The sequence below is a fragment of the Anthonomus grandis genome, chromosome 19 (assembly GCF_022605725.1).
Source record: "Anthonomus grandis grandis chromosome 19, icAntGran1.3, whole genome shotgun sequence".
Taxonomy (NCBI): Eukaryota; Metazoa; Arthropoda; class Insecta; order Coleoptera; family Curculionidae; genus Anthonomus; species Anthonomus grandis.
The window spans coordinates 6,136,492-6,152,844 of NC_065564.1; the positions used below are offsets into that span (position 1 = coordinate 6,136,492).

Sequence of the window (16,353 nt, forward strand, 5' to 3'; positions counted from 1 at the left end):
ATCTAGATAATAGAAATCTTCCTTTAGAACCTTAACTGCCTGGAAGAAACACAAGTTTCCTCCTTATTATCCCTCTTCAAGATTGACTTGTTCACTCCAAATGCCTGGACGAATAGCATGCTCCTTGTTCTACTCATAGAATCTTTAATTATCCTTCTTCTTCAGGGAGTACCTTGTTCACCTTCAAGGACTTGAATATATGACTTCCAATTGCCTGGAAGAAGAGCATGATTCTCCTAACTCCTGCTTCCAATAATAAAATCATCTAGATAATAGAAATCTTGCTTTTGAACCTGAAACACAAGATTCCTCCTTGTTCTCCCTCTCAATGACTCCCAAGTGCCTGGACAAATCTCAGGAACCTCCCAAAGACTTTGCTCCCTCTCCTCACTCGTTCAACTTGACACTAATCGAGGTTTTTTCCAGGACAAATTCAACCGGATGCAGTCGATCCTCCAAGACATCCACTCGCTGGCGGCCCGTGGCGAGGAGCACCTCTACGTGAAACACTGCAACGGTTCCGCGCCGACGCAGACCCTCCTCATGGAAATGCTCCACGCGAAACGGAAATAACCATCCCTCACCCCCCGACGCACCACCCCCACCACATTGTTGGATGATACCACGACGTTACCATATCCGTGTGCAATAGCGGCTTACCAGATTAAAAATTTCGTGTACATAGTGAGGTTATGTATTAGAAGAGGACGAAAGAGGGAAATCTCATAAAAGTTGTTAATTATTTTTTTTTGTCTTGTTTTGTTTGTTTGTTAAGTCTCGGGGTTGAAAACTAAGCGGGAAAATCGAACTACGGATGCCTTGACGAAGTACAAAAGAGTGGGGCTGTTTGTTTGTTTTTTCGTTAAAATTGAGGACTTTCGTTTTAATTAATTAATTAAAAGGCGGCCACGGTACCACTCGGATTTCTCGTTTGTTTTAGTGCTTAGTTTAGGAATTTTTTTTTTATTAAGTTTGTGATACCGGGCCGGGGCGAGGGTGGGGGGCGCGGCACATGGGCGTGGCTTGCCCCCTCCCCCCTTCAGTTGTTTATTCTGGTAATTGGGCCGGAGTTGTAGAGGTTCAATTAATGGCTGTGATAATACTTAATTACTTCTCTTATTTTTTTTTTAATTGTAAACGGGATATTTGACCGGTTCACACCTGTTTTGGAGCAATTAATTAATTGTTTCCACCCCACCTAAGTAGCTGGAATTCTGAAGATGAGTTTGGTACCAAAAACGTCTATCTGGAACGAAAATTCGACCAAAATAGAGCATTTTTGGTTGACTAATAAGTAGTCGCACACTCCCCTGGATTTTTTCCAGAATTTTCCAGGGATTTAAGAACGGTTTTTTGTAAGGGTTGTGCGTTGTTTAACAAACATTTTGGTGCATAAATGACCCCTGTGGCTCAAATAGTTTCTGAGTTACATTCAATTTTCTGAGGCAACGTCTGAAGAAATCACTTTTTTATATTTTCTGGGTATTTTCGCCTGTAACTCAAAAACCGCTCAAAGAAAATTTACGATTCTTTACACTAAAATGACAGCAACCCTGAGGATGGATTTGAAGTAAAAAACGTTGCTCTAAGTAAAATATTTGGGCAGAACGAGCTTGTTTGGTTCAGTCGTGGTTTAGACCAAAGATCCAATAAGAAAATTATACATTTCCCTGGATATTTCGCAGAATTTTCCAGGGATTTAAAAACGGTTTTCACGTAAGGGTTTCCCGCCTTTTAATAAACATTTGGATGCATAAATGACCCCTTTGGCTTAAATAGTTTCTGAGTTACACCCAATTTTCTAACCCAAGATCTTAAAAAAATCACTTTTTTTATATTTCCTCGGAATTTTCGCCTGTAAATCAAAAACCGCTCAAAGAAAATTTACGATTTTTCACACTAAAATGACAGCAACCCTGAGGATGGATTTGACGTCAAAAACGTCGCTCTAAGTTAAATATTTGGTCAGAAAGAGCTTGTTTGGCTCAGTCGTGGCTTAGATCAAAGTTCCGATAAAAAAATTATACATTTCCCTGGATATTTCGCATAATTTTCCAGGGATTTAAAAAGGGTTTTCACGCAAGGGTTTCCCGCTTTTTAATAAACATTTTGGTGCATAAACGACCCCTTTGGCTTAAATAGTTCCTGAGTTACACCCAATTTTCTAACACAAGGTCTTAAAAATCACTTTTTTTATATTTCCTGGGCATTTTCGCCTGTAAATCAAAAACCGCTCAAAGAAAATTTACGATTTTTTACACTAAAATGACAGCAACCCTGAGGATGGATTTGACGTCAAAAACGTCGCTCTAAGTTAAATATTTATTCAGAAAGAGCTTGTTTGGTTAAGTCGTGATTTAGACCAAAGGTCCAATTAAAAGAATTATACATTTCCCTGGATATCTCGCATAATTTTCCAGGGATTTAAAAACGGTTTTCATCTAAGGATAGCCCGCTTTTTAGTAAACATTTTGATGCATAAACGACCCCTGTGGCTCAAATAGTTCCCGAGTTACACCCAATTTTCTAACACAAGGTCTTAAAAAAATCGCTTTTTTATATTTTTCGGGTATTTTCGCCTGTAAATCAAAAACCGCTCAAAGAAAATTTAAGATTTTTTACACTAAAATGACAGCAACCCTGAGGATGGATTTGAAGTAAAAAACGTCGCTCTAAGTTAAATATTTGGTCAGAAAGAGCTTGTTTGGCTCAGTCGTGGCTTAGACCAAAGGTCCGATAAAAAAATTATACATTTCCCTGGATATTTCCCAGAATTTTCCAGGAATTTAAAAACGGTTTTCACATAAGGGTAGGGAGTTTTTTAACAAACATTTTAGTATATAAACGACCCCTGTCGCTCAAATAATTTCTGAGTTACACCCAATTTTCTAACACAAGATCTTAAAAAAATCACTTTTTTTATATTTCCTCAGAATTTTCGCCTGTAAATCAAAAACAGCTCGAAGAAAATTTACGATTTTTGACACCAAAATGACAGCAACCCTGAGGATGCATTTGACGTCAAAAACGTCGCTCTAAGTTAAATATTTGGTCAAAAAAAAACTTGTTTGGCTCAGTCGTGGCTTAGACCAAAGGTCCAATAAGAAAATTATACATTTCCCTGGATATTTCGCAGAATTTTTTAGGAATTGAAAAATGGTTTTCACGTAAGGGTTGTCCGCTTTTTAATAAACATTTTGATGCATAAACGACCCCTGTGGCTCAAATAGCTTCTGAGTTACGCCCAATTTTCTAACCCAAGGTCTTAAAAATCACTTTTTTTATGTTTCCTCGAAATTTTCGCCTGTAACTCAAAAACCGCTAAAAGAAAATTTACGATTTTTGACACCAAAATGACAGCAACCCTGAGGATGGATTTGACGTCAAAAACGTCGCTCTAAGTTAAATATTTGGTCAGAAAGAGCTTGTTTGGCTCAGTCGTGGCTTAGATCAAAGTTCCTATAAAAAAATTCTACATTTCCCTGAATATTTCACAGAGTTTTCCAGGGATTTAAAAAGGGTTTTAACGAAACTATTGGGCGCCCTTTAACAAACACTTTGATATACAAACGACTCCTGTAGCTCTAATAGTTTCTGAGTTACACCCGATTTTCTGATCCAAGGTCCATGACCAGAGTAATTTGTACAGTTTGGAGCATATTTCAAGAACCACTGCGACTAAATTCATAATTTTACTCAGTAAAATAAAACGGATCCTGATGATGGACTTGGAAGCAGAAACGTCAAAAACTTTTTAAACTACTGTCGTTTTTTTTCCGACGAAACGTGAAAAATCGAACGGACTTAAATCAGGAAGTCGAGCAGGCCAAATGTTAATAAATGGGCACCTACCTTGCTTCTCTTTCCAGTCTCCGTCTGGACGCCGTGGTGTCCCGAGAATCTGCAAAGAACAACAAACATGTTAGAAAAAGACAGACTCATTGGTTTTATGGTGAACTACGAGAAAAAGTCACCGGGTGCCAAATCGGGCCACCAAATATCCCGTTTCGCTGTCATCTCGTGTCTCTTTTTTGTAAATCTTTAACGAACGGCGCAAGCGCGCCACGTCACTTAGTCCCGCACTCGTCCCACCCGCTCGGCCCAGTACGACCGTTATATCGTGAAGGGGTGTGCCATCCCAGTTTTTTTTTTTTAACTAATAGTTCGTAAACGCTACACATTCCAGGCAAATGTGCTCCCGAGGGATTCAAGGGCATCTTAGACATGTAAATTTTGTTTTGTTTGGGTGGATGCGCGTGTGAGAGAGAGAGAGTGAGTGACAGGACGCACTTTTCTAGCTTTTACTTTTTCGTGGTGAAGGACTAACCCTAATTTTGTATTTATCGATAAGTTTCGTTTTTTATTTTCTTAGGTTAAGTGTAAACATGATTTTTTTTATATAGGCGTAACCCTGCCCCCCCCCTGTTTCTTTATATGGCGGTACCGTGGTCCTAAAAAGTTTTTTTTTGCACTAAATCGATATTTTTCTACATAAAGGGAACATCCGAACATCGAAACTGGAACAATGTGAGCATGCAATTTGATAAACCATACATAAATATGTTCTTCTTTTGTTTTTTTTTTAAATGATAAAATTGTGATAATGCGAGCTGTAGGAGGTTTTAACGGTAGTTTTTAGGTGGTATTGTATAAAAATTTGTTCAGTTTAATGGCATTAAGTTTGTTTTTTGCTATGGGGTGGCTCAAATATTTGGAATATTGCGCGAAACACACGGCGTGTTAGATCCGGTTGACGTGCGGACCACACCAGAAAAAAACTTCCCGGTTTATATTTCGGAAGATCTTTTAATTGTACAATTCATGGGTGATGGGCGCCCCTGGTTGGTTTGCCATTATTTGGTACTAAAAAGAGTAAAATCGCAGGTTCATTTGGTACAATTTTTTTAAGTTCAAAAATGTACTGAAAAGCACCTAAGCCTGATCAGGGGCAATAGTTAATATTCTTAGTACAATTAAACGGTATATTATTGACTACACTTAGGTATATAGTAATTTAATTGTACTAAAATAAGTATGGGTGAATTCAATTTCAGGAAAATGTACTAAAGATGACCTCTTTGAGGGTCAAAGAACATAGTTTTTCCCTACCAAAAAAAAATTAGTAATTTCTGGTCAGGTCGATCTTGTACATTTTTTTGATTTTATAAAATGTACTTAAAACAACCTTTGCCTGGGCATGCGTGGGGATTTTAATATTTTTAGTACAATTAAACTATTACCTGGTGATACAAGCATAAGTTTGTACTAACCTAATTGTACCGAAAACAATAAGGTCTAATGGGTGAACCCAGTTGAAAAAATGTACTAAAAACCTCCTGCAAAAAAAAGTTATCTCGGAAAAGGTCGATTTCGTACAATTGTTTATAGCAGATGAATTCAGTTTAAAAAATGTACTAGAAACATCCTTTGCTTGGTCATGCGTGCGAATATATAGAAGATATTACTTGGTGATGCAAGGCCTTTAGCCACACATAGGTTTGTACTAACTTAATTGTACCAAAAATTTTAAAATCTAATGGGCGAATCCAGTTAAAAAAATGAACTAAAAATAACCCATTCAAGGCCTTTTTTTTAGTACATTTTTATGCAAGGAACGTGGTTTCCCCCCTCCCCATCCCCTCCAAAAAAAAAGAAGATACCTTTGACCAGGTCGATTGTGTACAATTTTAGAGTTTATAGTAGATGAATGCAGTTTAAAAAATGTACTAGAAACAACCTTTGCCTGGTCATGTGTGGGGATTCTAATATTTTTAGTACAATTAAATGGTATATTATTGGACGTTGCTTGATAATGCAAGGCCTTTGGCCACACAGGTTTCTACTAACTTAATTTTACCAAAAATCTTAAAATTTAATGGGCGAATCCAGTTAAAAAAATGAACTAAAAATAACCCATTCAAGGCCTTTTTTTTAGTACATTTTTATGCAAGGAACGTGGTTTCCCCCCTCCCCATCCCCTCCAAAAAAAAAGAAGATACCTTTGACCAGGTCGATTGTGTACAATTTTAGAGTTTATAGTAGATGAATGCAGTTTAAAAAATGTACTAGAAACAACCTTTGCCTGGTCATGTGTGGGGATTCTAATATTTTTAGTACAATTAAATGGTATATTATTGGACGTTGCTTGATAATGCAAGGCCTTTGGCCACACAGGTTTCTACTAACTTAATTTTACCAAAAATCTTAAAATTTAATGGGCGAATCCAGTTAAAAAAATGAACTAAAAATAACCCATTCAAGGCCTTTTTTTTAGTACATTTTTATGCAAGGAACGTGGTTTCCCCCCTCCCCATCCCCTCCAAAAAAAAACGAAGGTACCTTTGACCAGGTCGATTGTGTACAATTTTAGAGTTTATAGTAGATGAATGCAGTTTAAAAAATGTACTAGAAACAACCTTTGCCTGGTCATGTGTGGGGAATCTAATATTTTTAGTACCTTGTGATTAAAGGCCTCTGGCCACGCATAGGTTTGTACTAATTAAATTGTACTAAAAATATTAAAGCCTAATGGATGAATTCAGTTCAAAAAATGTACTAAGAACGACCTATTTGAGGCCCTTGGCCCCTAAAAAATTTTTTTAAGTACATTTTTATGTACAGTATGATATTCCCCTTAAAAAAATAACAAGTAACCTCTGGACAGGTTAATTTTGTACAATTTCTTAATAATTGAATTTAAGTAAGAAATGTACTAAAAACAACCTTTGCCTCGGAATTTTAATACAATTAAACGGTATGTTATTGGATATTGCTTGGTAATGCAAGACCTTTGGTTTGTACCAACTTAATTGTACTAAAAACAGCTTATTTCAGGCCTCTTTTTTTAGTACATTTTTATGCAAAAAACTTGGTTTCCCCCCTCCCCATCCCCTCCAAAAAAAACGAAAGTACCTTTGCCAAGGTCGATTGTGTACAATTTTAGAGTTTATAGTAAATGAATTCAATTTAAAAAATGTACTAAATACAATCTTTACCTGGCCATACGTGGAGATTTTAATATTTTTAGTACAATTAAACGGACATTGCCTTGTGATTAATGGCCTCTGGCCACGCATAGGTTTGTACTAATTAAATTGTACTAAAAATATTAAAGCCTAATGGATGAATTCAGTTCAAAAAATGTACTAAGAACGACCTATTTGAGGCCCTTGGCCCCTAAAAAATTTTTTTAAGTACATTTTTATGTACAGTATGATATTCCCCTTAAAAAAATAACAAGTAACCTCTGGACAGGTTAATTTTGTACAATTTCTTAATAATTGAATTTAAGTAAGAAATGTACTAAAAACAACCTTTGCCTCGGAATTTTAATACAATTAAACGGTATGTTATTGGATATTGCTTGGTAATGCAAGACCTTTGGTTTGTACCAACTTAATTGTACTAAAAACAGCTTATTTCAGGCCTCTTTTTTTAGTACATTTTTATGCAAAAAACTTGGTTTCCCCCCTCCCCATCCCCTCCAAAAAAAACGAAAGTACCTTTGCCAAGGTCGATTGTGTACAATTTTAGAGTTTATAGTAAATGAATTCAATTTAAAAAATGTACTAAATACAATCTTTACCTGGCCATACGTGGAGATTTTAATATTTTTAGTACAATTAAACGGACATTGCCTTGTGATTAATGGCCTCTGGCCACGCATAGGTTTGTACTAATTTATTTGTACTAAAAATATTAAAGTCTAATGGATTAATTCAGTTCAAAAAATGTACTAAGAACGACCTATTTGAGGCCTTTGGCGGCCCTTTTTTTTATTTTAAGTATATTTTTATGCACAGTATGATTTTTCCCCTTAAAAAAATAACAAATAACCTCTGGACCGGTTAATTTTGTACAATTTCCTAAGTTCAAAATAATTGAATTTAAGTAAAAAATGAACTAAAAACCTTTGCCTCGGGATTTTAATATTTTTAATACAATTAAACGGTATATTATTGGATATTGCTTGGTTGTACCAACTTAATTGTACTAAAAACAGCCTTTTGCCAGGCCTCTTTTTTTAGTACATTTTTATGCAAAAAACGTGGTTTCCCCCCCTCCCCATCCCCTCCAAAAAAAGAAGGTACCTCTGACCAGGTCGATTTTGTACAATTTTAGAGTTTATAGTAGATAAATGCAGTTTAAAAAAATGTACTAAATACAATCTTTACCTGGCCATACGTGGAGATTTTAATATTTTTAGTACAATTAAACGGACATTGCCTTGTGATTAAGGGCCTCTGGCCACGCATAGGTTTTAATTGTACTAAAAATATTAAAGTCTAATGGATGAATTCAGTTCAAAAATTGTACTAAGAACGACCTATTTGAGGCCTTTGGCCGCTCATATTTTTTTAAGTACAGTACGATTTTTCCCTTTAAAAAAACAAGTAACCTCTGGACAGGTTAATTTTGTACAATTTCCTAAGTTCAAAATAATTGAATTTAAGAAAAAATGTACTAAAAGCAACCCTTGCCTCGGGATTTTAATATTTTTAATACAATTAAACGGTATATTATTGGATATTGCTTGGTAATGCAAGGCCTCTGTCCACGCATGGATTTGTACTAAAAACAGCCTATTCCAGGCCTCTTTTTTTAGTACATTTTTATGCAAGGAACATATTTTCCCCCCTCCCCAACCCCTCCAAAAAAAAAAGAAGGTACCTCTGCCAAGGTCGATTGTGTACAATTTTAGTTTATAGTAAATGAAGTCAGTTTAAAAAATGTACTAAATACAATCTTTGTCCGGGCATACGTGAAGATTTTAATATTTTTAGTACAATTAAACGGACATTGCCTTGTGATTAAGGGCCTCTAGCCACGCATAGGTTTAAATTGTACTAAAAATATTAAAGTCTAATGGATGAATTCAGTTCAAAAAATGTACTAAGAACGACCTATTTGAGGCCTTTGGCCGCTCATATTTTTTTTAGGTACATTTTTATGTACAGTATGATTTTTCCCCTGAAAAAAAATAACAAGTAACCTCTGGACAGGTTAATTTTGTACAATTTCTTAATAATTGAATTTAAGTAAGAAATGTACTAAAAACAACCTTTGCCTCGGAATTTTAATACAATTAAACGGTATATTATTGGATATTGCTTGGTAATGCAAGACCTTTGTCCACGCATTGCTTTGTACCAACTTAATTGTACTAAAAATAGCCTTTTCCAGGCCTTTTTTTTTAGTACATTTTTATGCAAAAAACTTGGTTTCCCCCCTCCCCAACCCCTCCAAAAAAACGAAGGTATCTGTGACCAGGTCGATTGTGTACAATTTTAGAGTTTATAGTAGATGAATTCAGTTTAAAAAAAATGTACTAAAAACAATCTTTGTCCGGCCATACGTGAAGATTTTAATATTTTTAGTACAATTAAACGGACATTGCCTCGTGATTAAAGGCCTCTGGCCACGCATACGTTTGTACTAATTTAATTGTACTAAAAATATTAATGTCTTATGGATTAATTCAGTTCAAAAAATGTACTAAGAACGACCTATTTGAGGCCTTTGGCGCGCATAAAAAATGTACTAAAAACAATCTTTGTCTCCGTGGGAACTTTAAAATTTCTAGTACAATAAAACATTGTATTATTAGACAGTACTCCATAAAGATCCGAAATTCGATTGTACTTAAAATATTAAAATCCAAGGTTGTGTATTTTTAGGTAATATACTGCTCGTTTTTGTACAATTTTATAAGAACATAATGAAACAATTAGGTTTTAAAATGTACAAAGAACAACCTTTACTTATTTTGTACATATTTTAAGGAAAATCAGCCTACTATGAACTAATAGAAATATGTCAAATTATTTTAACGCTACATATATTAATTGTACTAAAAAGAGATAAGTCTCAAGACTGTGCTGATTTTGTACATTTTTTGAAGTTCCAAAATGTACAAATAATAACGCTTGCTTATTTTGTACATTTTTTTAACGAAAATCAGCCTACTAAGATCTAATAAAAATATATCAAATTATTTTAACGTTACATATATTAATTGTACTAAAAAGAGAAAAATTTCAGGCCTATGGTGATTTTGTACATTTATGAAGTTCATAGCAGACTGTTTAAGTTCCAAAATGTACAAATAATGACCCTTGCTTATTTTGTACATTTTTTTAATAAAAATCAGCCTACTAAGATCTAATAAAAATTTATCAAATTATTTCAACGCTACATATATTAATTGTACTAAAAAGAGAAAAATCTCAAGCCTATGGTGATTTTGTACATTTATGAAGTTCATAGCAGACGGTTTATGTTCCAAAATGTACAAATAATCACCCTTGCTTATTTTGTGCATTTTTTTAACGAAAATCAGCCTACTAAGATCTAATAAAAATTTATCAAATTATTTTAACTCTACATATATTAATTGTACTAAAAAGAGACAAATTTCAAGCCTATGGTGATTTTGTACATTTATGAAGTTCATAGCAGACTGTTTAAGTTCCAAAATGTACAAATAATGACCCTTGCTTATTTTGTACATTTTTTTAAAGAAAATCAGCCTACTAAGATCTAATAAAAATTTATCAAATTATTTCAACGCTACATATATTAATTGTACTAAAAAGAGAAAAATCTCAAGCCTATGGTGATTTTGTACATTTATGAAGTTTATAGCAGACGGTTTATGTTTCAAAATGCACAAACAATAACCGTTACTTATTTTGTACATTTTTTCACGAAAATCGGCCTACTAAGATCTAATAAAAATATGTCAAATTATTTCAACGCTACATATATTAATTGTACTAGAATGAGACAAATGTCAAGACTGTGGTGATTTTGTACATTTTTTTAAGTGCCTAGCAGACTGTTGTAAGTTCCAAAATGTACAAATAATCACCCTTGCTTATTTTGTACATTTTTTTAACGAAAATCAGCCTACCAAGATCTAATAAAAATTTATCAAATTATTTTAACGCTACATATATTAATTGTACTAAAAAGAGAAAAATTTCAAGCCTATGGTGAATTTGTACATTTATGAAGTTCATAGCAGACGGTTTATGTTCCAAAATGTACAAACAATAACCGTTACTTATTTTGTACATTTTTTTTAACGAAAATCAGCCTACTAAGATCTAATAAAAATATGCCAAATTATTTTAACGCTCCTTATATTAATTGTACTAGAAAAAGACAAATTTCAAGACAAAGTTCATAGCAGACTGTTGTAAGTTCCAAAATGTACAAATAATCACCCTTGCTTATTTTGTACATTTTTTTAAACAAAAATCAGCCTCTAACAATACACCGTTGAATTGCACCAAAACGACTTTAAACTCGTGTACAAAACATGCGTTACCATACAAATTTTGTACAATTAAATGATTTTTTTTTAAATCCCTTGGAGCAAAATCAGGTGTACGCGCATGCCTCTTAATATATGAGCCACCCTACAAATAATAGGAATTGAAGTTAATTTTAAAACTGTGCTTCTCAGTAAACGATATTAACAAATTTATATAAGAAAAAAAACGAGAGAGAAAGAGAGAGAGAGCTATATTTATTTTTTTATGTACATCCGAACTGTGATAAGGAACACATAAATAATATTATAAACAGAGAGAGAGAGAAATGCATCACAAAAGAAAAGGTTCCGACCATCACTGGGTAGATTAGAGTCTAGAAAACGGTTTTTTTTTTTTAAATTTAAATTCCGGTCAACCGGAACCGGATCGGGTGAGTGTGCGGGCCACACAATATGTAAATACAGGATGACCCTCCAAAGTAAGTGATATTCGTCTCTTAAATGGTGCTTAGAAATTGTATAGTTACTTGAACGTTACCATTATGTAAAAAAATTAAAGAGAAGCCCTATATCACAATTTTATAGTTTGTACGTACTATGGTCGTATGTACGGTGTACCAAATCCCCCCCCTTCCCCCTTGTATATAATTTTTGAAACAAAAAAAAACACGTTATTCATTATGTATACATTATATATAATTGTTAAGTAAATACATAGTAGGTTGTTACTGTTGCGTAAATGTACTATATAATGTTTTTTTTTCCAAAAAAAAGAAACAAAAGAAGGGTTTCGTCTTAGGGCCTTTTGGGCGCAAATGTTTGTTTTCTCTTTTTTTTTTTCAATTCTTCGCTGTGATTGGCGCGCGAGACGGCCCCTCCTCCCTAATTGCTTATTTTTTGTCATATATATATATATTACAAAATACTATATATATTTATATATAAAAAAAATCTACACCTATTTAATTAAATAATTAAAAAAAAGCAGTGTGATTGAACGGTTGTACATATAATTTATGTGGATTTAAGTGGATTTGTTTGTAGAATAAATCACTGTCAAATTATGAAGTTTTTTTTTTGTTAATTTATACCTACCCTTAAAGTTTAGTACAAATTTTGGAAAAAGTGTACAAAATCAGTTAGAAAAAGGGCAAATTTCTAACACATTTGTACAAAATCAGAGCATCAAAGTCTTAATTTAGCATTATTTGTACAATTGAAAGAAAATTTCTTCTTCATTCCTTTATGCGACTAGTACAAATTTTTGTCAAAGGGTGCGCAAAATCAGAATATAACAGTACATTTTTTTTACTGCGAGAAATAACATATCGAGAGTCCAACCCTGTACAGTGGTTCTAAATATTTTAATTTTTGTAAAATGGTTTTATGGGAATTTTCTTCTGGTAACTTTGTCCCTATTTCCAAGGACACCCTGTACATTTACAGAAAATTATGTAATAAAGAGAAAGTTAGTCCAATGTGTGAAGAATAACATATCCAAAATTCAACCTTTTACAGTGGCTCTAAATATTTTTATTTTTACTTTTTGTGAAGTGGTCTTATGGGAACTTTTATGTTTTTTCTTGTGGTAACTTTGTCCCTTTCCTGGAACACCCTGTACATTTATAGACAATTATGTAATAAAGAAAAAGTTAGTCCAAGGTGCGAAGAATAATATATCAAAAATCCAACCCTGTACAGTGGTTCTAAATATTTTTAATGTTAATTTTTGTAAAGTGGTTTTATGGGAGTTATCATGTTTTTCATGAAGGAACTTTGTGCCGATTTCCTGGGACAACCTGTACATTTACGAAAAATTATGTAATAAGGAAAAAGTTTCTCCAAGGTGTGAAAAGTAACATATCAAAAATCCAACCCTGTACAGTGGCTTTAAATATTTTTATTGTTAATTTTTGTAAAGTGGTTTTATGGGAATTTTCTTGAAGAAACTTTGTGCCGATTTCCTAGGACATTCTGTACATTTACGAAAAATTATGTAATAAAAAAAATTTTAGTCCAAGGTGTGAAGAGTAACATATCAAAACTCCAACCCTGTAGAGTGGCTCTAAATATTTTTATTTTTACATTTTGTGAAGTCGTCTTATAGGAATTTTTATGGTTTTTCTTGTAGTCACTTTGTCCCGATTTCCCGGGACATCCTGTACATTTACAAAAAAATATATAATAAGAAAAAAGTTAGTCTAAGGTTTGAAGAATAACATACCAAAAATCCAACCCTGTACAGTGGTTCTAAATATTTTAATTTTTAATTTTTGTAAAGTGGTTTTATGGAAATTTTCATGGTTTTTCTTGAAGGAACTTTGTGCCAATTTCCTAGGACATCCTGTACATTTATGAAAAATTATGTAATAAGAAAAAAGTTAGCCCCGGGTATGAAGAGTAACATATAAAAAATCCAGTCCTGTAGAGTGGCTCTAAATATTTTTATTTTTAATTTTTGTAAAATGGTTTTATGGGAATTTTCATGGTTTTTCTTGAAGGAACTTTGTGCCGATTTCCTAAGACATCCTGTACATTTATGAAAAATTATGTAATAAAGAGAAAGTTAGTCCAATGTGTGAAGAATAACATATCAAAAATTCAACCTTTTACAGTGGCTCTAAATATTTTTATTTTTACTTTTTGTGAAGTGGTCTTATGGGAACTTTTATGTTTTTTCTTGTAGTAACTTTGTCCCGATTTCCCGGGACATCCTGTACATTTACAAAAAAATATGTAATGAGAAAAAAGTTAGTCTAAGGTGTGAAGAATAACATACCAAAAATCCAACCCTGTACAGTGGCTCTAAATATTTTTATTTTTAATTTTTGTAAAGTGGTTTTATGGGAATTTTCATGGTTTTTCTTGAAGGAACTTTGTGCCAATTTCCTAGGACATCCTGTACATTTATGAAAAATTATGTAATAAGGAAAAAGTTAGTCCCGGGTATGAAGAGTAACATATAAAAAATCCAACCCTGTAGAGTGGCTCTAAATATTTTTATTTTTAATTTTTGTAAAATGGTTTTATGAGAATTTTCATAATTTTTCTTGAATGAACTTTGTGCCGATTTCCTGAGACACCCTGTACATTTATGAAAAATTATGTAATAAAGAGAAAGTTAGTCCAATGTGTGAAGAATAACATATCAAAAATTCAACCTTTTACAGTGGCTCTAAATATTTTTATTTTAAATGTTTCTCAAGTGGTTTTATGGGAATTTTCATGGTTTTTCTTGAAGAGGCTTTGTGCCGATTTCCTGGGACATCCTGTACATTTACGAAAAATTATGTAATGAGAAAAATATTAGTCCAAGGTGTAAAGAGTAACATATCAAAAATTCAACCTTTTACAGTAGCTCTAAATATTTTTATTTTTACTTTTTGTGAAGTGGTCCTATGGGAACTTTTATGTTTTTTCTTGTAGAAACTTTGTCCCAATTTCCTGGGACACCCTGTACATTTACAAAAAAATATGTAATAAGAAAAAAGTTAGTCTAAGGTGTGAAGAATAACATACCAAAAATCCAACCCTGTACAGTGGCTCTAAATATTTTTATTATTAATTTTTCTAAAGTGGTTTTATGGGAATTTTTATGTTTTTCTTAAAGGAAGTTTGTCCCTATTTCCAGGGACACCCTATACATTTACAAAAAATTTTGTAATAAGGTAAAAGTTAGTCCAAGGTGCGAAGAATAACATACCAAAAATCCAACCATGTACAGTGGCTCTAAATATTTTTATTTTTAATTTTTGTAAAATGGTTTTATGAGAATTTTTATGTTTTTTCTTGTGGTAACTTTGTCTTAATTTTCTGGGACACCCTGTACATTTACGAAAAATTATGTAATAAGGAAAATGTTAGTCCAAAGTGTAAAGAGTAACATATAAAAAATCCAACCCTGTACAGTGGCTCTAAATATTTTTAATGTAAATTTTTGTAAAGTGGTTTTATGGGAATTTTCATGGTTTTTCTTGAAGGAACTTTGTCCCTATTTCCAGGGACACCCTGTATACCTATGGAAAATTATGTGAAAGGTAAAAGTTAGTCCAAGGTGTGAAGAATGACATATCAAAAATCCAACCCTGTACAGTGGCTCTAAATATTTTTATTTTTAATTTTTCTCAAGTGGTTTTATGGGAATTTTCATGGTTTTTTTTGAAGGAACTTTGTGCCGATTTCCTAAGACATCCTGTACATTTATGAAAAATTATGTAATAAAGAGAAAGTTAGTCCAATGTGTGAAGAATAACATATCAAAAATTCAACCTTTTACAGTGGCTCTAAATATTTTTATTTTAAATGTTTCTCAAGTGGTTTTATGGGAATTTTCATGGTTTTTCTTGAAGGAGCTTTGTGCCGATTTCCTGGGACATCCTGTACATTTACGAAAAATTATGTAATGAGAAAAATATTAGTCCAAGGTGTATAGAGTAACATATCAAAAATTCAACCTTTTACAGTAGCTCTAAATATTTTTATTTTTACTTTTTGTGAAGTGGTCCTATGGGAACTTATATGTTTTTTCTTGTAGTAACTTTGTCCCAATTTCCTGGGACACCCTGTACATTTACAAAAAAATATGTAATAAGAAAAAAGTTAGTCTAAGGTGTGAAGAATAACATACCAAAAATTCAACCCTGTACAGTGGCTCTAAATATTTTTATTATTAATTTTTCTAAAGTGGTTTTATGGGAATTTTTATGTTTTTCTTAAAGGAAGTTTGTCCCTATTTCCAGGGACACCCTATACATTTACAAAAAATTTTGTAATAAGGTAAAAGTTAGTCCAAGGTGCGAAGAATAACATACCAAAAATCCAACCATGTACAGTGGCTCTAAATATTTTTATTTTTAATTTTTGTAAAATGGTTTTATGGGAATTTTTATGTTTTTTCTTGTGGTATAACTTTGTCTTAATTTTCTGGGACACCCTGTACATTTACGAAAAATTATGTAATAAGGAAAATGTTAGTCCAAAGTGTGAAGATTAACATATAAAAAATCCAACCCTGTACAGTGGCTCTAAATATTTTTATTTTTAATTTTTGTAAAATGGTTTTATGGGAATTTTCA

General features: G+C 32.9%; 1 protein-coding gene and 1 long non-coding RNA gene across 8 annotated transcripts in view; one reads left to right on the top strand and one right to left on the bottom strand.

Annotated features, from left to right (window-relative positions):
• The window catches only part of LOC126747748 (nuclear hormone receptor FTZ-F1), a 105,363-nt gene extending 99,728 nt beyond the window's left edge, over positions 1-5,635 (top strand). For 4 of the 7 annotated variants that reach the window (XM_050456552.1, XM_050456550.1, XM_050456551.1 and 1 more), the window contains one exon: positions 427-5,635. In XM_050456552.1, the coding sequence (XP_050312509.1) occupies positions 427-573 (147 nt within the window). In that variant the 3' untranslated portion in view covers positions 574-5,635. The remainder of the gene's footprint in view (positions 1-426) is intronic. The other 3 variants (XR_007664370.1, XR_007664371.1, XR_007664372.1) reach the window with 3 other exon arrangements.
• A 316-nt stretch (positions 5,636-5,951) lies between these two features.
• Positions 5,952-6,728, bottom strand: LOC126747749 (uncharacterized). The gene is made up of 2 exons (XR_007664373.1): positions 6,340-6,728; positions 5,952-5,999 (listed from the first exon to the last, which is right to left on the bottom strand). It is a non-coding gene; the product is annotated as an uncharacterized LOC126747749 (long non-coding RNA).
• Between the last annotated feature and the right edge of the window lie 9,625 nt (positions 6,729-16,353).